At 40.0% G+C, this 23,602-nt stretch overlaps 1 protein-coding gene across 1 annotated transcript in view; it reads left to right on the top strand.

The window, feature by feature from the left end:
- The window catches only part of cwc22 (CWC22 spliceosome associated protein), a 107,171-nt gene that overhangs the window by 73,757 nt on the left and 9,812 nt on the right, over positions 1–23,602 (top strand). The window contains exons 16-18 of the mRNA XM_080198896.1: positions 19,021–19,098; positions 19,379–19,531; positions 21,796–21,923. Coding sequence (XP_080055022.1) covers positions 19,021–19,098; positions 19,379–19,531; positions 21,796–21,923 — 359 coding nt within the window. The remainder of the gene's footprint in view (positions 1–19,020; positions 19,099–19,378; positions 19,532–21,795; positions 21,924–23,602) is intronic.

Here is a 23,602-nt window from a genome sequence, read left to right on the forward strand (position 1 = left end):
GCCACAGATTTCTGCAGTTCCTTCATTTGAATAATATTCTTCCTTTCTGTTCTTCCTGTCAAAGTGAACAAGCTGCATTTTTCCACGTTATATTCCATCTGCCAAATTTTTGCCTCTTAATTTATTCTATCAATATCCCTTTGCAGACAGTATTTCCTCTTCATAGTTTACTTTTGTTTATGTCATCAGCAAGCCATGCATTCTATCCCTTCATCCACATCATTGGATTATAAATACCTGAGGCCCTAACACTGACCCATTGGTGCTCTACTAGTAATAGCTTGCCATTTAAAAACAACCCATTTATCTCGACTCTCTACTTGAGAGAGTAGCTGACCAATCCCCCAAACCATGAGCTTTTGTGCAATAACCGTTTATGTGGCATCTTATTGAATGCCTTTGGGAAATCATATAAACCACACTCGACTGGTTCCTTTTTATCACCCTGCTTGTTATATCTTCAAACAACCCAAATCTGTCACAGTTTCATTTTCACAAAACCATGTTGACTGCCTGATTTATGAGTTTTCAAATATCCTCCTATCTCGTCGCTATTGGATTGCAGCACTTTTTTTAATGACATGCACCAGGCTAACTGGCCCATAGTTTACCTGTCTTTCTCATTTTTGCTGTTAGATTTTCAATCTGCTGGGACCTTTCCAGATCCGAGGGAATTTTGGAAGATTGGCACACTCCATTATCTCTGCAACCGCTTTCTTTAAGACCCTAGGATCGAAGCTGTCAGTTCCAGCAGACTTTGCCAACCCTAATCCCATTGAACTGTTCCTCATGCCCCCCGCCCTGTGCTTTTCTAGTAGTCTCGAGATGCTTTACTGTGACAGCAGAATCAAAATGTTCAAAGCCTTTGCCATTCCTTTGCTTTCCACTATGAATTGTCCAGTCTCACACTAAAGAACCAGTTCTCACTGTCACTATTCATTTCCTTTTTTATATACTTGTTTATGCTTTTACTGTCGATACTTGTTAGCTGCTAGTTTTTTTCCCTCAACTTTTTGCTTTTTTGTGGTGATTTTTAAAAATTTTTCCAATTTTCTGGTCTAGCATTTATCTTTGCTGCTTTGTGTATTTCTTCTTTATATTGGATACCATCTTTAAGTTCCTTAGTTTGTCAAGGATGGTGCCACCTATTGAGCACAAGCTGAACAGAATGCGTTCTTACTGTACGGAATGATGCAGACAGCAAATTCTATTTTGTGATTGTTAATTGAGATGCTCCAGTCAAAACAATTATTTTTCTCTGTTAGCTCTTTTTGAGGTTTTCTCAACCTAATTTTCAAATTTCTCAAGGCTTTTTTGAATTTCACGGGCTCCTTTTTTCATTCTAATAAACTCCATTATTAAGTGATGCAGTCACATTACCTTTATTTGTGTTGCTTTTTTTAAATGTTTCCTTCTTCAGATAGATAGCACAAACATCAAACACAAAGATTTTATGATTTAGAGCAGCTCATCCAATTTCAAGCCAGGGATTAATCAAATCAACATAATAGCAATGATACACAATTAGATGCTAACTCTTTTCCTATTTTCCACAAAAAAAAGTACATTTAGAAACTGGCGAGCTGCTGACTTTGATAAAACTGTGTGACTTGCTAGGCCATTTCAGAGGACAATGAAGAGTCAACCACATTAATGCGGGTCTGGCATTGTATATAGGCCAGACCAGCGAAGTGTAATTTATTTTCTTCAAGAATATTAGTGCGCCAGAACTTTTTACAACAGCTCAGTTTATTCAATTAACTGAGTTTAAGATCCCTTGTCAGAAGGAAATTCTGGTCTCCTGATGGTCAATTTAGGCTCTAGATAGTTTGATAAGTCAGTTGACCACACTGCTGCTGCTGCTGCTGGTCCCTGTCATGAACTGAATTTGTGTCAAATGTAAAAGGAGCTTCCCAGATTTCTGTCTTAACTATTCCAAGTTCTGTGTCCTGATATCCATTATTTCAATACTTTGTACCACATCATGCTCCAGGAGCCATATGCACTTATGTACTCCCTGAAGTATGCATCCATACTGTAACTGGGGTCAGCATGATGTGATTCCGAAACCAGTTATAGTGCAAGGTGTCACTTGAAGCCAAACTGACACTAGAGCAAAGTACAATGAGGCATTTTACAGGAGGGAGTCTTGTCCCGATTCACTCTGGAGACATTGTGGATTGCACAATTCCATTGAAAAATTAAACTACTTTCTAACTATGTTATACTTATAAATGCAAATATACTTTTAGGAGCAACTTGTCTAAGGCCAACAATAAATTTAGGGACAAAAAGACTTATAGATTTTTTGAGTAAATAGAACAACTATGTAAATGGTTTAAGGAATGTGAAGCACAAATGGCCCAGAGGAGTAAATGTTTCCCTCATATCTTAGCAACATGGAAGTTAGATTTCAGCTTTAGATGTAGAAAGATTGCTGTACCAGTACTAAATTCTGTACATGTTTGCAGGCGATACAAATTCACTCTTACAGGTCTAATGAGTAATTGCCTTGTTTCGTTTTGAATAGGATCCACAATTTTAAAATCTCAGTTTATCTGTGTTGTGGCGAATATGCAGCATGGAGAAAAACCCCAGGAGTTGTAAGCAGGTTGCTGGCAGTTACAGATCTGAGAAGTCCAATGAGTCTGCTTGGAGTTTGGAGAAACCCTGAGGCAATGCCAGCTTACTGAAATTAAGGGTTTGCAAAAGAGTAGGACTTATTTGCTTCATGGACTGCAGTCTTGGGAGAATAAATTGAACCTTTGGGTGATGAATCAGTCCACGTCAGAGCAGTTTTTGGGGAAATTCGGGGGGCCGACACTTTCAAAGTACACGGTTGAAATCCCTTGAGAGCAGTGGCATTATAACAGGATTTTGTGACTTTGTGGTCACTGACCTCTGTGAGTTGCTGAGAAATTCGTGCGATCTGGTTTGGTCACGTTTGCCATTTACTGTGCAGTCTTTGACTGACCACAGATTACCTGCTAATTCATGTTTACCACTTGCTCAATGATCTGTGATGTTACGTGCCGTCTAACTCCAGCCTGAATGTTATTGGGTCTTGCAGCATGTAGACACGGACTGCTTGTGTGCCTCAGGAGTTGAGAATAGTTTGAAATGCTGCAATCATCAACAAACATCTCCACTTCTGAACTTGTGATGAAGGAAAGATCGTTGATGAGGCAGCTGAAGATAGCTGGGCTCAGGCCACTACCTGAATAACTCCTGCAGTGATGTCCTGGTCTGAGATGATGAACCTCCAGTCGCAACCTTAGCGGTCAGCAATTCCCATTGTTTGCAGTTTTGCTCAGACTTCTTGATGATACTATTATCAAATGCTGCTCTGATGTCAAAGACAGTCATTTCATCTCCCCTCTAAGTTCAGTTCTTTTGTTGATGTTTGAACTCCTGTCAAGATCTGAGTGGCCCTGGTGGAACCCAAACTGGATGTCAGTGAGCAGGTTATTGCTGCATAAGTGTTGTTGACAGCACTGTCGACAGCATTGCTTTAGATGATCTGGAGGAGGGAACCGAGTGTAGGGTGTCGAAATTTGCTGATGACACCAAAATTGGTGGAAAGGCAAATTGTGCGGAGGGTGGGGAGAGTCTACAGAAGGATCTAGATAGACTGGGTGAATGGGCCAGGAAATGGCAAATGGAATTTAATGTTGGCAAGTGCAAGGTGGTCCACTTTGGTAGGAAGGATTATTACTTACGTGGAGAAAAACTGCAGCAGGCGACGGTGCAGAGGGACCTCGGGGTCCTTGTGCATGAGTCGCAAAAACCCAGCTTGCAGGTGCAGCAGGTGGTCAGGAAGGCGAATGGGATGCTGGCCTTCATCGCGAGGGGGATTGAATATAAAAGTAGGGAGGTCTTGCTGCAGCTGTATAGGGCATTGGTGAGGCCGCAGCTGGAGTACTGTGTGCAGTTTTGGGCGCCGTACTTACGCAAGGATATTTTGGCCTTGGAGGGAGTGCAGAGGAGGTTTACTAGGCTGATGCCGGAGTTGAGGGGGTTGAGCTATGAGGAGAGGCTGAATAAATTAGGCTTGTACTCGTTAGAGTTTAGAAGAATGAGGGGAGATCTCATTGAGACATATAAGATGATGAATGGGATGGATAGGATAGAGGTGGAGAGACTCTTCCCGCTCAGAAAGGATAGTAGGACTAGGGGGCACAGCCTCAAGATAAAGGGGGGGCGGTTCAGAACGGAGTTGAGGAGGAACTCAAAGGGTGGTGAATCTCTGGAATTCTCTGCCCGTTGAAGTGGTGGAGGCTGCCTCGCTAAATATTTTTAAGACGCGGGTTGATGGGTTTTTGATAAGAGAGGGGATTAAGGGTTACGGGGAGAGGGCGGGAATGTGGAACTGAGCCAAGACAGATCAGCCATGATCTTATTGAATGGCGGGGCAGTCTCGAAGGGCTAGTTGGCCTACTCCTGCTCCTATTTCTTCTGTTCTTATGTTTACTGATGATTGAGACTAGACTTATGGGTGACTAATTGATTGGGTTGGATTTGCGCTGCTTTTTGTAGACAGGCATACCTGGACAGTTTTTTGCATTGTCATGTAGATGCCAATGTTGTAGCTGTATGAAAGCAGCTTGGCTAACGGTGCAGCTTCTTCTGGAGTGTGTAACTTCAGGACTTTTGCTGGAATATTATCAGGCTCCAATCACCTTCGCAGTATCCATTGCCTTCAGCTATTTTTTCATATCAAAGGTGGCATTTCTGATGCTGGGGACCTGGGTGAAGGGTGAGGTGGATTATCCACTCGGCAGTTCTACCCGAAGATTGTTGCAAAGTTAGTTGCTTAATAGCCAGCACCATTCCTGACTGGATGTGGCAGGAATGCAGAGCATAGATCTGATTTGTTGCTTATGGGATCACTTAGTTCTATCTATTGCGTGCTGTTTTCGCTGTTGACATGCAAGCAGTGTGTGTTGTAATTTCACTAGGTTGAAACCTAATTTTTAGGTCTGCCTGGTGCTGCTGCTGCTGTCCCACCCTTCTAAACTCTGAATCAGGATTTGGGTAGCACATTGATGCAGTGGTAAGCACTGCTGCCTCAGTGCCAAGTCCTCTGGTTCAATTCCAGCTTGCACATTCTCCTCGTGTCTGCAGGGATTTCCTCCGTCTGTTCTGGTTTTCTCCCGCAGTCCAAAGATGTGTGGGTTAGGTAAATTGGCCATACTTAAAACATTGCCAATTAGTGTTGGGGGACTAGCAGGTAGATGCAGGGGATTAAGGGGTCAGGGCTTGAGTGGGATTGTTATCAGTGCAGGCTTGATAAGCCAAATGGCCTACTTTTGTATGGTCAGGATTCCAGGACATCTGTGATAATGCATAGACATGATGGTAATAAGAGTGTGGGATGTGTTGGGCCATGAGGTTACAGATTGTGGTGATAGACAATTCTGCTGCTGCTTTTGGCCCATAACACCTCATGGAGGCAAAGCTTTGACTTGCTTGATCTGCTCGAAATCTATCCATTTAGCATGGCAGTCATGGCATACAATACATTGGAGATTAGGAGTTCGCCTTCACAAGGACAGTGTGGTGGTTGGCCCTATCAATATTGTCACAGGTAAGTAGGTCTGGATGAGGTCAGGTATGATTTTTCCCTCTCGCTGCTTTCCTTACCAGCTGCCAGAGACCCAGTATAGTAACTTTGTCCGTTAGGATTCTGCAAGCTCAGTCTGTAGTGTTGCTACCAAGCCATTCTCGATGACAGGCATTGAAGTCTTCCCAGAGTGCATTCTGCCCCCTTGCCACCCTCTAGTGCTTCCTCCAACTGATGCTTAACATAGAGGAGTACTGATTTAGCAGCTGAGGGGTGGTTGGGTGATATGGTGAGGGGAGAGGTGATAACTAGCAGCAAGTTTCCTTGCCCGTGTTTGACAATGCCATGAATCTTCGTGGGGTCCAGACTTGATACTGAGAACTCCCAGGGCAGCTCCTTCATGACGATATTATTCTGCCATCAGACCTGTTGCCTGGGACATGATTTGTAAGGTACGATTCCTTTTGGATGACTATGTTCGACTATTGCTTTACTAGTCTTTCAGGCAGTTCTCCTAATTTTGGCACAAGCCCCCAAATGCTAGTGAAGAGGGTTTTGCGAGGGCTGGGTTTGTGTTGTTGCTTCTGGTGCCTCACTCAATGCCACGTGATCTGACCAGTTTGTGTTGGATTTTCAGTGGTTTTTGATACAACAAAATGGCTTTTTAGGCCACTTCAGAGTTAACCACATTGCTGTGGTTCTGCAGCCACATGTCAGACCAAGTAAGGACAGCAGATTTCCTTCCCTGTAGGGCATTAGTGAACCTGATAGGTTTTTGTGACAGTTGACAATTTGTTTCACAGTCACTACTACTGAGACTAGCTTTTAATTCCGAATTTATTAACTGAATTTAAATGTCACCAGCTGCCATGGTGGCATTAGTCTGTTATTTGGTATCACACAGAATCAGTTGAATTGGCTAAAAACAGACATCTGTACTGCTGAGACTTCAGGAGGAAGCAGAGATGGATCTTTCACTTAGCACTTCTGGCTACCCCATCAGAATAGGACTGTTGTCTCCATTCAAACCAGTAATGCCCAATTCCTTTCAATTGTCTGTTTCTGTCAAACTGAAGCCTCCCCACAGTTCAGATGTTGCTGCAGCTCCCCAGCTTCCCAGAATTGCACATTTCAGTCCTCATTGCCATCATGCAGCTGTGTTCGTTACTCACGCACCTCAACTGTTTCTGCAAATTGCTAGCCAGCAGCAAAACGCAATCAACTTCTCCAGTTAGTAGCCCGTGTCACTCTGTTCCTCAAGAAAATTGAGTGCAATCGGACCACTGCTGTTCGGAAGGCCATCCCTGCTCTGAGTGGTCACACAATGCTCTGAATGTATTTGTAATTTAAAAGCACCCAGGAGAGCAGGAATAGAGAAGGTAACAAGGGAATTTTTTTTTTTTTGTTTAACTAAACACATCCCTTCAGTGTCTATTTGACTAGAAAGCCAACAACTGAACCATATTCTGATGAACACAAATCTGGTCTGACTGAGTGACTCCCGCCTGTCAGCAACATGGATGGCCCTTAATTTATGGCAGTGGATTAAGGTGGTCTAGTAAGAGAGAGTTTTACTCATAATCACCTCTGTGGCTATAACACAATTCAGAATTGTGTGGCTGTAAAATGGACAACGTGAATTTGTTGCATGTTTATGGCCAGTTCACCCACATGTGATAATTGGTGAGTTTATTGGACACTTTGACATAGTAAAAGGCCATTTTGCATGTGTTAGTTCTTTACATGTCCGAATCCCATTTCCTACTCTTTTTCTGTAGGCGTACAAATTTTTGCTTTTTAAATATATCCTTCTAAAATTACTATCAAGTCTGTACAGCCAACCTTTCAAGCAATATAGTTTTAGCTTAACTCTGGTTTGTGCGATAAAACTCAAGTTTGGTTCAGCATTTTGCTCGTTCTACCATTATTTTAAAGCCAGAGAACCAACCTGGTTCATTGAGAAGTATGGGGCAGCATGCCTAGGAGCAGCAACAGGTATAGCTAAATATAGAATGTCAACCTAATAAAACTACAACACTAGCCTACATGCATGTGAACATCAGAGGCAGCATGCTATTGACACAAGGCGATTGCATAATCACAAATCAGATCAAAACTTTGCAGTCCTGTCATATCCAGTCATGAATGGTAGCAGATAATTCAGCAACAAGCAGAAGAGCCATCCCCAGAAACATCCTTGGCCTCAATGATGCAGGAATCCAGGATGTTGGTGCAAAAGCAAAGTTGAAGCACTTGCAACCTCCTTCAGCCACGATCCAGAGGTTGATTAAACGTCTCGGCAGAGTGTCCAAAAATGGAAGGTGACAGTATGCTGAAGCATGGCAATAATCTTCCCTGCGTCCTAATATATTAACTTTGATAAAATAGAGACACGTTACTTTCAAAGAAACTTAGCTTTTGAAATAAACTGGGGCACACTGTCAGAAACAGAGGATTTCAGTTGACCTGTTACCACCCTATAAGGATATATTTCTATATATATAGCAGGCTTGCTTTGCAGAATAGTTGAATTGCAAAACGCTTTTGAAGCTGTTCTCCCAACGCTGGCAGTAAGTGTTTCAGTCTTGATTGCTGATGGTTTAGAAATCTATTTTCAAAAATTTGAGCAGTTATTTTATTAATATTACATATATTTTACCTCATTCAGTGAATATTATGACCTGATTGCCAGAGGTTAGGCAAGCATGGAAATCCGATTGGACACCACTGTTCAATGCTGTATCATTCTTTAAACTTTTCCCTTTTGGTGCACAGCCTGCAAACACCTATAATGTTTATCTTCATTCCTGTATACTGGTGGTTATTGTGTATGCAAAACCAAAATTTGGGAGCTCTTGAGAATCCGCCAGTTTTTATCATCCATCTGCTGTTGGACGTATATTTGGGAATTTGTGATGACAAACCAACCTTTTGTATGTTCTGTAGGATATTTATGCGGTGAGGTACTGCGCTGCCCAAATTTGTAGCAATAGACCAAGCTTTCGTTGCAGAGGTCCCCTATTGTTCAGCCAGCTGTTCTTGACAAGCATGCTATGCTTAACCATCTGGGCAGTGAAAAAGCTAACTAATGCACTTCATACAGCAAACGGCAACCTGTATTATTTCTCACGATTAAGTATTTTGTGCATGTAGTTGTGAAGATTATGATTATTTTGAAACGTGTATGCAATGGAAGCTCCATTGTCCATTACAGTGGAGTTTCTCCATCAGTAGTTCATTCCAGAAATGGGAAAATAATCAAGTCAGATTATCCAATGTATGAATGATACATGAACGCCAAGATGCTGGTACTGAAAACAGATTCAGTAGGAATAACATAAATTGAATCTTGCTTCCACTGAGTGGTTGTCTGAGAAGTGGTTAACATTTGAAATGCTCATTGTTTCTCATTGTCCAGCAAACGCCACAATCTGGAAGGCAAATAATTATAATATGAAATAATAGAAGTTCCTCAGTGGATGTTTTTTGTGCTTTTTCATAACTTGTCAGTTTAGGGATAATAGTGGAAAAAGTAGTGCCAAAACAGTAAGACCCAAATAGTATTCGGATTCAATTAAAATTGTGTAGTACAAAATGGCATATAAGAACATAATTTGATCAAGAAGTAATATAATTTCACTCTAATGCATGAAATCATCAAAGAAGTTTTGCACATTTTACAACTGAATTTCAAAATTATTGGCAATTTTTTATTGTTTCATGGGATGAGGCAGCATTTGTTGCTCATCCCGAATTGCCCTTGAGAAGATGATAATGAACTGTATTCATGAACTCTGCAGTCCATCTGATGTAAGTGCTATTGGGAAGGGAGTTCCAGGATGTTGACCCAGCAAGAGTAGGGAGACTGCAATATAGTTCCAAGTCAGAATGGTGTGTGACTTGGAGGGGAATCTGCAGGTGGTTGTGTTCCCATGCATTTTCTGCCTTTTTCCTTTTAGGTGGTAGAAATCTTGGATTTGGAAGGCTGTTGAAGCAGCTGCCTTTAGTTGCTGCAGTGCATTTTGTAGACAGTACATACTGCTGGCACTAAGCATAAGTGCTAGAGGGAGTGAATGTTTATGGTGTTGAATGGGTGCCAACCAAGTGAGCTGTTGTGTCCTGAATGGTGTTGAGCTTTTTGAGTATTGTTGGAACTGCATTCACCTAGACTTTTGATTTGTGTATTTTTGTATGGTAGACAGACTGGGGAGACAGGAGGTGAGTATTCCCAGCCTCTGACCTTCTCTTGAAGCCACAGTGTTAAATAACTGATCCCGGTCACTCTCTGGTCAATTGATGATAATACCATTGAATGTCAAAAGTAGGTAGATTAGATTTTTTCTTTTTGAAGGTGGTTGCTTTTTGACACGTCTTTGGTGCTAATGCAAATTGCTATTCCTTGACCCAAGCCTGAATGTTGTCCTGTTCATGCTATATAACATATAGGTGTGGACTACTTCAATATCTGAGAACGTATGAATGGTGTTAAATATTGTGTAATGATTGAGCGGTCACTGACAAAGTTGCTGAAGACATTTGGGTCCATAAGACCTCCCTGAGGAATTCCTGCAGTAATGTCCTGGAGCTGAAGACTGAATATTGAGACGATTGACCTCAAACAACCAGAACCATCATCTTTCATGCTAGGTATGATTTCAACCAATGGTTGAAATCAATCTCATTGATTTCTTGATGATACTTGTTAGGAAAACAGTTTTAAGGGATTTGTATTGGTAAAAATTAGAATAAAGTATGATTTTAAGTGTGTTTAATTCCATGGAAGGAAGGATAAAACTTAGAGTGCGGTTCATGCTGGACAAATGTAGATTCATAGAGGTGTACAGCATGGAAACAGGCTCTTTGGCCCAACTTGTCCATGCTGTCCTCTTTTTTTAACCACTAAGTTTTTGTGTTTCTATGTGTGGCGGTTGGTTTCAATTCCAAGTGTGATTCTGTTGTGCTTGCAGACAGATAATGGTCTGAAGAATAAATAGTAGTAGCAGGGGTTGCTAAACAGTTGGAGCCCTGTTAAGATATTTGATTGCAATGGAGACAAGACGCTGGAGAATGAACAACTCTCAACTCTGCCAGGAGCAACTGGGCAAGACAAGGGAGTTCAAAGATGCAGGCTTTCTAAGGATGAAAATACAGTCCAGATGATCAGGAAATTGGGACAGAAAGAATGTCTTAAGGTGACTGAAGTTAAGAACAGAGACTCAGGTAATGTTCAGAAGAATTCAAGGAAGAGTAAACAAAGTATTCTGAATTAGAGACAATTGCAGCAGCCAGATTTGAAGTGTGACAGCAGCCTTTGAGGTAAATCAAATGTTTTATGCTGTTTTACTCGAGTCTGGGAATTGATAGTTAAAACAATTGTGAACAGTTTGTATAGCAGTCAAGCCAAAAAAATCCAAAAAGGGGTTGGTATTAAACCTGGATTGGATATGCTGTTAAGAGTGAAGCTTTGTTTAAAAGTGTCATTTGGAAATCTTTGATTGCATTTCAGAATACAAACTGCAAAGTGAAACATTATTCTGAAAAGATTTAAAGTGTGTTTTTGGGAGTAAAATTTGGAAACTCTCAAGTGTCAATCTGGGAGGATTCTGAAGAGAAATCTATAGACACTAACTTGGGTTCAGAGTGGAGTGTGTGTATTTGACTATATACAATGTGTGCTTAAAGGCACTCGGTGTGCCATTGTAGCTCAAGGTGCACTTTATAATCCATGCTTACCTTAAAATCTGTGTATAATTGTGAAGCTCAGGATAGTAGAGGAGTATTATGTCATTATCCAATGGTTCATGTTCAATAATTTACTTTTTGTTGAAACTAATTAACCGTTCTGTGACTTTGTTCCTCCATGTTTTATTTAAAAAGTAAAGGTTACTATTACAGAGTGTTATACTAAGCGTTTTCCTATTTTAATGCATAAACTGATGTATTTGTGCGTGTGAGCATGCATGAATGATGTCATTGCTAGACTGGGCTTTCGCGGGTTTCGTCTTTGCATGAGAGACCTGTGTAACGAGCTGCCTTCAGTTCTGAGTATGTGCCATACTATATTTTGATATTTTTGTAGTTAAAGAAGATTGAATACTACAGTGTGCTCAACTACCTTTTTGTGGTCAAGTTATCACAATTATTATCTTCTGAGCGAGAGTTCGATTTTGGGATCTTCCTGTTCAGTTTTAGCATCAGCTGTGGTTATAACATGCCACACATTGTCACTGGCTGCACAGGTGTCAAGGACAATCACTATCGCCTCCCTTCTGTTTTATACATGTATGGGCAACAGTTTTGATGAGGAATGTAGCTGATAGGCCCTGATGAGCCCAAGCTAATGAACCATCAATAAGCACATCATTGCAATATAAATGCCACTTGATGGTACCTTCAGCAATACCTTCAATTACTTGAAATGACTGAGAGCAGATTGCTGGAATTGTAATTAGCTGGATTGATTTGCTCCTATGTTTTTTGTATGAACAGGACATACCAGAGCAATTTTCCACATTGTTGGGTAGATGCCAGTGTTGTACTGGAACAGTTTGCTGGATCTGGAACATGAATCATGATTAGTACTTTCAGGCTGATGCCTGGGCCCATAACCTTCGTAGTGTCAAGTGCTTTCAGCCATTCCTTGATATCTTGTGGAATGAATGGAATTTGCTGACGGCTAGCATCTGTGATGTTTAGGACTTGGATGAGGCCGGGATGGATCACCCACTCAGTACTTCAGGCAGAAGGCCGCAAATGCTTCAGCCTTGTCTTTTGCACTCATGTTCTGGCCTTCATATCATTTAGAATGGGTATGTTGATGAAAGCTTGTCTAGTTAGTTGCTTAATTGTCTACCATCATTCACGACTGGATGTGGCAAGACTACAGAGCTATGAATGACCCATTGGTCATCGGATTGCTTAGTTCTGTCTAGCCTGTGCAGCATGTGCTGTTTAACAGCAAGTAGTCTTGTGTTCTAACTTCACCAGGTTGACCCCCTTTTTTTTCCCGGAATGCTTGGTGCTGCTGCTGGTGTGTTCTTCTGTGTCATATAATGTGCATATTTTGACAAAATTATAGTATTTACACAATATTTAGATTCAAATTAATATGTGCACCTTAAATGTAAATTGAGATCAACCTTCTGATATCCACAATTGTTTGTGAAAACCAAGATAGTAAAGAAAGTTATTCAAAAGAAATTCTATTTCCAAAAATGCAGTAGAACTGATGGTGCTAATTGACCTTTCCACGTCGCCAGTCAGTCCATTTTGCAAAAAAAAAGCTAATTGTCTTCGTCATATTCTATTGATACAAAATTCTTGTTGCCAGTATTTCTCTGTATTACAAATTCATTTGATCTTCATTTCACCAAATAAAGAATTGAAACTATAGACCTGTATGGGGTCAGATGGGGCTGGTTTTAATGGGGAACCATTGTCTTCGTCCCTATTCCTTGCACCAACCCCTCACTGGCCAACCCCTGCTCTAGAAGGCTGCTTTGCAACCATTTTAATACTATGAGAATTGAAGCACAGCAGCCCCCACTGTAGCACCAGGATCGGTGGCCATTGCTGGAACTGCATAATTTTAAACTGATTGTGAGGAAAGTCCTGTATTTGGTTTGAAATAGGGCCATATTTTGTAAGACATAGAAGCAGCATTAGGCCATTCAGCCATCAAGTCTGCTCTGCCATTCAATGGTAGCTGATTTTTTTTCTCATTGCCATTCTGCCTTTTCCCCATAACCCCTGATCCTCTTATTAATCGAGAACCTATCTATCACTGTCTTAAAGAAGCTCAATGAAAGGGCCTCCTCAGCATTCTGTGGTAAGGAGTTCCACAGATTCACCACTCTGGTTGAAAAAATTCCTCCTCATCTCTGTTTTAAAGGATCACCCCTTTAGCCTAAGGTTGTGCCCTCTGGTTCCAGTTTTTCTACTAGTGGAAACATCCTCTCCACGTCCACTCTATCCAGGCCTCGCAGTATCCTGTGAGTTTCAATAAGATCCCCCCCCACCTCCCCCTCATCCTCCTGAATGAGTACAGACCCAGAATCCTCAACCGTCCCTCACACGACAAGCTCTTCGTTCCAGGGATCATTCTTGTAAACTTCCTCTGGACCCTTTCCACAGCCAGTACATCCATCCTTAGATTTGGGGCCCAAAATTGCTCACAGTAATCCAAGTGGGGTCTGACCAGAGCCTTAGACAGCCTCAGAAGTACATCCCTGTTCTTGTATTCTAGTCCTCTCGACATGAATGCTAACATCACATTTGCCTTCCTAACTGCTGACTGAGCCTGCACATTAACTTTAAGAGAATCTTGAACAATGACCCAAGTCCCTTTGTGTTTCTGTTTTCCTAAGCCTTTTGCCATGTAGAAAATAGTCTATACCTCCATTCCTCCTTCCAAAGTGCATAACCTCACACTTTTCCACATTGTATTCCATCTGCCACTTCTTTGCCTACTCTTCTAGCTTGTTCAAGTCCTTCTGCAGCACCCTGCTTCCTCAATACTGCCTGTCCCTCTACATATCCTTGTATCATCTGCAAGCTTAGCAACAGTGCCTTCAGTTCCTTCCTCCAAATCATTAATGTATATTGTGAAAAGTTGTGATCCCAGCACTGACCCTGAGGCATACCACTAGGCACCAGCTGCCATCCTGAGAAAGACCTCTTTATCCCCCCTCTCTGCTTTCCACCAGTCAACCAATCCTCTGCCCATGCCAGGATCTTATCCTTAATACCATGGGCTCTTAACTTACTTAACAGGGTCTTACATGGCACCTTGTCAAAAGCCTTTTGGAAGTCTAAATAAATCATCCACTGGCTTTCCTTTTTTTTAACTTTCTTGTTAACACCTCAAAAAAACTCAAACGGACTTGTCAGACATGACCTCCCCATGACATAGTAGGACTCGGTCCTACTTTATCATGCACTTCCAAGTACTGTGCAATCTCATCTTTAATAATGGACTATAAAATCTTGCCAGTGACCAAAGTCAGGCTAATTGGCCTATAATTTCCCATCTGCTGCTTCCTTCCTTTCTTAAACAGTGGTGTTACATTAGCTACTTCCAGCCCCTGCCTCCAGTGATTGCTGAAAGATCACCACCAATGCCTCCACAATTTTCTCAGCCATGTATTTTAAAACTCTGGGGCATAGTCCATCTGGTCCAGGTGATTTATCCACCTTTAGACCTTTGTTTCCCCAGAACCTTCTCCTTAGTGATGGCCACCTGACTCTCCTGGAGCTCTGGCATCTCACTGTGTCTTAAGAACATAAGAAATAGGAGCAGGAGTAGGCCATCCAGCCCTTCGAGCCTGCCCCGCCATTCAATAAGATCATGGCTGATCTGTCGCTGCTCAGTTCCACTTTCCCGCCCGCCCTCTCCCCATAACCCTTAATCCCCTCTCCTATCAAAAACCCATCAACCCGCGTCTTAAAAATATTTAGCGAGGCAGCCTCCACCACTTCAACGGGCAGAGAATTCCAGAGATTCACCACCCTTTGAGTGAAGAAGTTCCTTCTCAACTCCGTTCTAAACCGCCCCCCCTTTATCTTGAGGCTGTGCCCCCTAGTCCTGTTGTCTTTTTTGAGTGGGAAGAGTCTTTCCACCTCTATCCTATCCATCCCATTCATCATCTTATACGTCTCAATGAGATCTCCTCTCATTCTTCTAAACTCTAACGAGTACAAGCCCAGTTTATTCAGCCTCTCCTCATAGCTCAACCCCCTCAACTCCGGTATCAGCCTAGTAAACCTCCTCTGCACTCCCTCCAAGGCCAAAATATCTTTGCGCAGGTGCGGCGCCCAAAAATGCACACAGTACTCCAGTTGCGGCCTCACCAATGCCCTATACAGCTGCAGCAAAACCTCCCTACTTTTATATTCAATCCCCCTCGCTATGAAGGCCAGCATCCCATTCGCCTTCCTGACCACCTGCTGCACCTGCAAGCTGGGTTTTTGCGACTCATGCACAAGGAGCCCGAGGTCCCTCTGCACCGTCGCCTGCTGCAGTTTTTTGCCACGTAAGTAATAGTCCTTCCTACCATTTTTCCTACCATGAAGACTGATGCGAAGTAACTATTAAGTTCCTCTGCCATTGCTTTGTTTCCTACTATTACTTCTCCAGCCTCATTTTCCAGTGGTCCAGTTTTGCTCTCCCTTATCTTTTATATATTGAAAAAACTCTTCCTATCTTCTTTCATATTACTAGCTAGCTTACACTCATATTTTGCCATTTTAGTTGTCCTCAACTCACTTTTAAAGGCTTTCCAATTCTCTAGCTTCCCACTAATCTTTGCCACTTTGTATTTCATTAACGGAATCTGTAAATTTGGACAATTCCTTGAAGAAACTTAACTTTCTTTTGAACATTGTTGTACACAGGCCAAAGGACAGCATCAGATGATTTTCAAATACATGATTTTCTGAGTTCTTCAAGCCCATTTTATTTGTATTTAAACAACATTTTATTAACATCTGATTCACATCAACTGTTTATCGTTTTGGAATACAATTGGGGATGCCTTCTCCAAAAATGTTGTATTCCTTTGCGTGCTCTACACAAACCTGCATGCTGAAAAACCAAGCAATTGATTCCATAGCTGTGTAGTTACATTGGAAGGTTTTAAATTGTGCGTATTTATAAAAAGCACAATTTCATGTTGCATTGCGACTTGTAGGTACATGTTGCTACTTCTGTGTTCCAACAATTGTATGCGACTCGAGTGGTGCAAAATTATTATTATTATACTGAATACTGCATTGATAACATAAACTGTCACTCAAACATTCAGCTTGAACTATTTATTGCAATCTGGCATTGTTTCCAGCTATCTTTTTACTAACACTTCAAGATTAATGTGCTAATTTCAAGCATATCTCAATTTGCTAACATGACTATTATATTAACATTTTCAACTTGGTTAAGTTATTAGCCCTCTTACCTCTGGGTCAGAAGATTTTGGGTTCAAATCACACTAAAAATTGAATATCCATACTGATTGATTCGTTAAGTACAGCATGTACTTCATCAGAGACCATGTTCAAACTATATTTTTTCCAACATAGTGAAATCCATGTGAGGAAATTTCTGGTTAGCTTTTCAAAATAGAAAAAAGAAAATGTATCTGGTTTGTTATTTTTTCTGTATATGGGAATATGTAATACCAATTGAGATTGGATACAAGCAAATTATTGTCCCTAAGTAGAGAGAAGACACTAAGAGCTGAGTAAATGTACTCTTCTGTGCAGTACCAAGTGGGAAAAAATTCTCCACAAATCAATCAATTTTGCAGTGGGAATGAGGTATCAGCAATACCTGTTAACTGACTTCTCCAACTGATAATTAGACCTCAATGGAGTTTGTAGTATTCTGAACATTTAGAATGATTCATGGTTGTACACTATTTACTCCCACATTTTATAACTCAAAAGCAATGGGTTACTTTTCACAGTATCAGGAATGAAACTGAACTTTTAAACTGGAACATATTTTGTAAAGTTTAAACTGAACAATAATGTTCAGTATGTATAAAGCAAAAAGTGAATGATTGCCTGCAGATGTGCAAAAATGTTTACTTTAAGGGAAGATGATTATGAATTAACTGAAAAATAACTTCGTAATTTATGTTCACACTAGTTTCAAGTCTCTGGCTGGAATTTTCAGTCCATTCACAGAATCCCACTGGTGGTTCACTCCCTCATTGCAAGTTTCCTGGTGGTGTGGTGTGGGGTGGCTTTGATGGGAACCCCCATTGACAGCGGTGGGATCAAAAGATCTCGCTGCCAGTGAATCGTGTGCCACCCATTGCCATCAAGAAAAACACTGAGGGGAAACCAGAAAATCTCATCCTGTGTATTTCAGTTTGAGGTGAATCAGTGGAATGCTTTGCGTGAAGTATTGAAAAGATGTACAGATAATTACCGGTTTCAAAATTGTATAAGTACTGAATTCTTAATGTCTATGAGTTAAGGAATAAAAAGGTATTGTTTGTGTTTTATTGTTAGTGTTGAATCCCACCATGGCAGTTGGTGAAATTTAAATTTAATAAAATCAGGAATTAAAAGTCTCATGGTGATCATGAAACCGTTGCCAATGGCTGTAAAAACACATCTCATTCATTGATGTCCTTTAGGAAAGGAAATCTGCCATCCTGACCTGGTCTGGTGACATATGATTCACAACAATATGGTTGATTATTAAAATGCCCTCTGAAATTATTCAGTTCAAGGGCAATTAAGAATGGGAAATAAATGCTGGCCCAGGTAGTGACACCCACATCCAATGAATAAAAAAAATTATAACTTCAGGGAGCCATCCGAATGTGGTCTGAGTCAAAATACTCGGTGACTCTGGGAAGTAAATTTTAGCCAACTATTTAGTGGTAGTCATGGTGCACATCACATAAGGTTGATGTTGCCCTCAAAACATCCACTTTGTAGCTAAGATCATATGTTGAGTTAAGTAGCTTAGGAACTTGGATTAACTCACAACCCTTCCCACCCCACAATAAGCTCACATGATGGGGAGAGCAAAGACCAGTGGGATCTGACTGTGTCTTCAACTGAGAACAGCTTGCTCAGTTAAATATGTGGCTGAGGCCCCTGCAGAATGTTACTTTTATCCACAAACCATCAAAGGACTAATTTTGACCTGATAGGTCATGGTGATGAGCACCCAGTGCAAATAATAAACTACACTAAAGCCTATTATCTTTTATTCCATATCAAGTTGGCATTGATTTTGCTATATGTAAATTGACTGCCTTGCTTACCTACATAATAGTTACAGTGTTTCATTGTGCTGAGCTGCCATTTGATCTGTAGGTGTTTTTAGAAGAGGTGATGAAGCACTGTTTAAATGAGATAGAGTGGATTGCGTTATGAACCCTGAATGAGGGTTGACTATTAAACTTTGTCTGCTTAAGATCGGACATCACCAAAAATGGTAGAAATGGACAGGAACTCCATTTGAACGAATATATAGGATAATATTTTGGGCAGATTAATAAGCTTTCAGTAGAGCAGTTACAACCTATCTATATGAAATAAACCAACATGTTTGATAGTTTGTGAAGAAATTTAAAAATGGCAAGAGGTGAAATATACTGGATATCGACCACATTTTTAATTGATTTGGCAATTGAACAACAAGAGTGAGTAAAATGGATGTGGAATCATAACTAATTTGCACAATTGGAGCGTGAAATATTTTCAGTATTTGTGGAATTCGTCTGCATTGTAACTCATCTGACCCACCACTTGACATTGCATAAATGTGGCTGAAATTAAACTCAATAATAGTAAATTAAGCATGTGTCTCATCATTCTGCCCATGGATAGCCGTTCTTAGTGTTTAACCATTTCCTTGTCCCTTTGCATGATAATCTCAAATTAATTCCACTTGTTTAAGAACAAAGGGTTAAATCGAATTTTGTTTTGCTTCACAGAAGGAATTATGTAATATGATTCTGGATTGTTGTGCACAACAAAGAACATATGAGAAATTTTTTGGTCTCTTGGCTGGGGTAAGACATTCATTCATTATATTCCTTTGTTTTATCACTTGTAGTTTGAACTGTGGCTAATATTTGAAGCTGAATGGGAGATACTGCTAAAGTAGGAAATTCAGTGTTTTTAAATGCAATTATTCTCTAACAGTTTGATAACTATCAACTTTTCATCCTGAAACGATGATGATTTTAAATACACATATCTTTCAGTATAATCTTTGGTATATGGTATTGGTTTTATTGAATGGCAGACTGCACATTTCATGTTGCTCTTTGCATTTCGATATCCTTGCAGCGCTTTTGTATGTTGAAGAAGGACTACATGGAGGCTTTCGAAGGAATCTTCAAAGAGCAGTATGAAACGATACATCGCTTAGAAACAAACAAATTACGCAATGTGGCAAAGATGTTTGCGCATCTCTTGTACACAGACTCAATTCCGTGGAGTGTAAGTCATAATAAGCCAGCGGCAAATCAGCATTCATTTGTGCTTTTCTTCAGGAACTTGGTATTTCCTAATGTCTGAAATTTATATATATAGTAACCCAATGAATATTTTAGGTTAAGCAAGGCAGAAAAGCTTGTACCATTAATCACAAAATTTGAAGTTGTGGAACTAGTGGGGGAAAATATCTGGTTGGTTCGCGTATGATGGATTTCTCAATTATAACTTTGTATTTAAATCTGGTCCAATCATTTTTATTTTGTGTTGTAACTTCTACATAATTCATAACTGCCGAGATTCAACTGCATGTAAACCCTTATGAAAAAGTTTTGTAGCTTCCGATATTCTCTCTTCCATAAATTTGATGTTATCCAAAACTCTGCTACCTATGTTAATACTCCATCAGATCTCATTTAGCAGTCAAATCTGTGCTCTCAGTCAAGTGCCATCTTGGTTTTAAAATTCTTATCCTTGTTTTCAAAGCCCCCCCCCCACCCCTATCTCTATTTTTCTCAAGTCCCCAAAACTCTGAGCTATCTGAGCTCATCTAATTCTGGCTTCTTGGGATTCCCCATTTTAATTGCCCCCTCATTGGTGGCTGGGCCTTCAGCTGCTTCGGCCCCCAAGTGCTGGAATTTTTTCTTCAACACTATCTCTCTTTCTTTAAGATGTTCCTTAAAAACCTGCCGTTATGATCAAGGTATTAACCATCTGCCCTAATCACCTTAAGTTTAAGCTTATTTATTAGTGTCACAAATAAGCTTACATTAACACTGCAATGAAGTTACTGTGAAAATCCCCTAGTCGCCACACTCCAGTGCCTGTTCGATACACTGAGGGAGAGTTTAGCATGGCCAAAGCTCCTAACCAGCATGATTCAATGAACAGTTTTACTTTACATGCTTCTGTGAAGGACCTTGCGAAGTTTTGTCACATTAAAGATACAATATAAATGTTAGCTGTTGTGAATTTCATAAGTAAACGGTGTATAAATTAAAATGTCAGCTGAGCCTATTACACCACAATGCTTTACCAGCTACCGTGTTGCTAATGTCTTGAGTGTCTGATTGGATGCACTGAAATGTCTGAGTAATATTCTTTTTCACGGCTACTATTCTAACTGTTTTTTTTAATTGGGATCTGTCCAAAATTCAAAAAATGATTTTCCACTAGAAATTAAATGCTGTTGAATCTCAGTTATGGCAAATATATCGACGTTAAAACACACATTTGTCCAACCAACCTGTCTTGTTGTTTCTCAGTAATCCTAATCTACAGCACTCTCCTTGTTCCACATCTCTCTATCCCCCATTTTTTGGACAACTATCTAACCTGTTCTTCAACATAGATACTGTCTTGACTTGAATCGCTAACTTCAAAAGACATTTGACACACCTCTGAATTAAACGTCTCCTGCTCTCTGTGATTTTCTCATATTTGATCCAAATCTATGCCCCCCATTCAAGACCCCCTCAATAACTGGGAATTCTTGGTTTCTGTGTTCTCTATTCCATCACAAAATAATGTTAAGCACATTTCCTCTGTTCTAATTGCAATGATCTCAACGTTGAACATCTTTCATATTTGTATATTTTCATGCCACGCACTATCCTAGTGAATCTACACGACTCTCTTGATTGTCTCAACATCCCTTCTACAGTGTGGAGTTCAAAAAAGGGGATTTTCACAGTAATTTTTAAATCTGCACAAAGTACTCTTAGCTGTAATCTTAAGATTTGATAAAAATTCAACATTCAGTTGTATATTCTGTACCTTTTGCCATAAAACATCAGAATTTCATTAGCTTTTTAATGACATGTCTTGAGAAGGTAGGCCTGATGGGTCTTTCCTTCCTCCATACATTTCATGTTAATTCAGATGCTGAGGCAAAATATCCTGAATGACATATCATGTGAATGCACAGTTCTTAGACCCAAGCAAAACTTCAACTGCTTTAGATTATTACAGTTTCGAGTAAGTTCTTTCAGTAAGGCATTTCCACATTTAAAATTTAAAACGGGTCGTCTTAAGACAGAATACTTCCCTGATTGTGGTCGACTAAACTCTGACAAAAGGAATAGAGAAAAATCCATTATCAACAGCAGACATTTAAAATAACCTTGCAAGTATAATTGTAAAATATTTTGTACCAGTGAAAATTTATGCTATTGTTGGAGGGTGCACTGTCAGAATTTTTTGTTTAATTGCTTTATGTATGTATTATATTTAGGCTCAAGTTTCAGTCCAGCTTCCCTGTCTTTCTGCAGGTTCTTGATTGTGTCCATTTAAGTGAAGAAACAACAACATCTTCCAGCAGAATATTTGTGAAGATCCTATTTCAAGAGCTTTGTGAATATATGGGGCTTCCCAAACTAAATCAAAGGCTACAGGACATGTAAGTGTTAAACTGTGATGCATGAAAGTTTATTTTTATGACTTGGCCATGTAATGACCGCAACAATCAATTGTTTCAGTGCTGCGACATTTTCACTATTTACAGTTGCAACGTCAAATTCTAACATTTGCAGTGTATCTGATGACAGTGTATTTACTGCTTTCAAAAGGGTCTCATTGCGAAACAGAACTGTTAACCTGTCGAGAACCATTATCCAATCTAATCTTCTTGAAACAAGTTTTCTTATTTTTCAAAGTAAAGCATTGAGATTTCAAAGGTTTAATTGCTATGTTTGTTTCAGTTAGTTGCAAAATCATGTGCTGGCTGATTTTAGTTTGTCTTAGAGCTTAAGTGTAGAAGTAGTGGTAATTAGTATTGGTTGATTTTGTTCAATTTATGGTTACTGGTGCAGTAGTTAAACTGAACTGTTCTACTCAGTCAATAGTTTGAATGAACCATTAGACTCAGGTGCCCCTCCACCAAGAATTAGGTTGGAATTGACTAAACTGGGTTCACATATAACCTTTACAGTTCACAAAAAGGAGACTTCCACATTACTTTGTATTTTCCTGTGGTCTTGAAAGAACAAGAAAATCCATGGTAACAATGGCCGAAATGTTCATTTTGGCTAAAAAAGTGTTAGGGGAATAGCAGATTTCTGAATAAAGCAGCTTCTTACCAATGCCTGTATGGCACACCTTGAGTTCAGTTTCTTTACTGCTAAATCACTCTGGAGAAGGCACTGAGAAGTAACCACATGTGTCCTGAAACATCTCCATGGTAAACAGCAAGGGCAGGGGCTTAACTTGATTTTGACAGCTGCCTGAGAGTCTGCTCTTGGTTGGAATGCTGCATATGGTATTATTGGGTCACAGAGCTTCAAATTAGCCTGAGCACTGCTCTGAACATGTTTATCCTACTGCTTATGATAGAGCTGCTTTGGGACTCCTCCTCCTCCTCCTCAAAAGGTGTTAGCTATTAAGAGTCAGGTGGGAATCTTGCACGTTCTATAAAATTGTAAATAGTTCTTTCATCATCGTCAGAAGCACATAAAACATACTTTGCCTAGCTCCCAAACACTGTGCAATTGCTTTATTTTGAAATTTCCCACTTGCATGCAGAAGGGTTGACAGTGAGTCACATCCAGTGTTTCTTCTAAACAGCGCAAGTGTCTAGCTGCATAGCCATCGTGCAGAGGAAAATGACAAGCTACACAAAGCAATCTTCCCTTTAAGGTGTGTGCGTCAATCTTAAAGGGACCACACTGCAATTAGCAGATCATTTACAGTAAGCAGAAATTAGAGGGAACATTGGCCATGTCATTGGTCGAGATGAGAAACATTTCTACTAAATGTTTAAAATACTTTTAAACATTTTGCAATATGTTCTAAAATAAACATAGAATTGTATTGAAACAAAATTATATCCAATGCTGTATTTATACAAAGCTTCAAATTAAATCCTCCTTGCCCATCTCCATTTATATAATTAAATTGATTACTTGACCAGGCAAAAACAAGAAAGAAATTAACACAATTTGCTTGTTTTGTGCTTAAATCTTTATCATACACTGTTTTTGAGTGTTTTATATTTTTGATTATCTGCAGTGAGGCTCTGAGACAATAAAACATTGTCGTAACTTGAAGTTACGTTGTGTTAAAGTTTTTTTAATGCCTGTC

Source organism: Carcharhinus amblyrhynchos, chromosome 11 (genome assembly GCF_965287045.1).
Source record: "Carcharhinus amblyrhynchos chromosome 11, sCarAmb.v2.hapA, whole genome shotgun sequence".
Taxonomy (NCBI): Eukaryota; Metazoa; Chordata; class Chondrichthyes; order Carcharhiniformes; family Carcharhinidae; genus Carcharhinus; species Carcharhinus amblyrhynchos.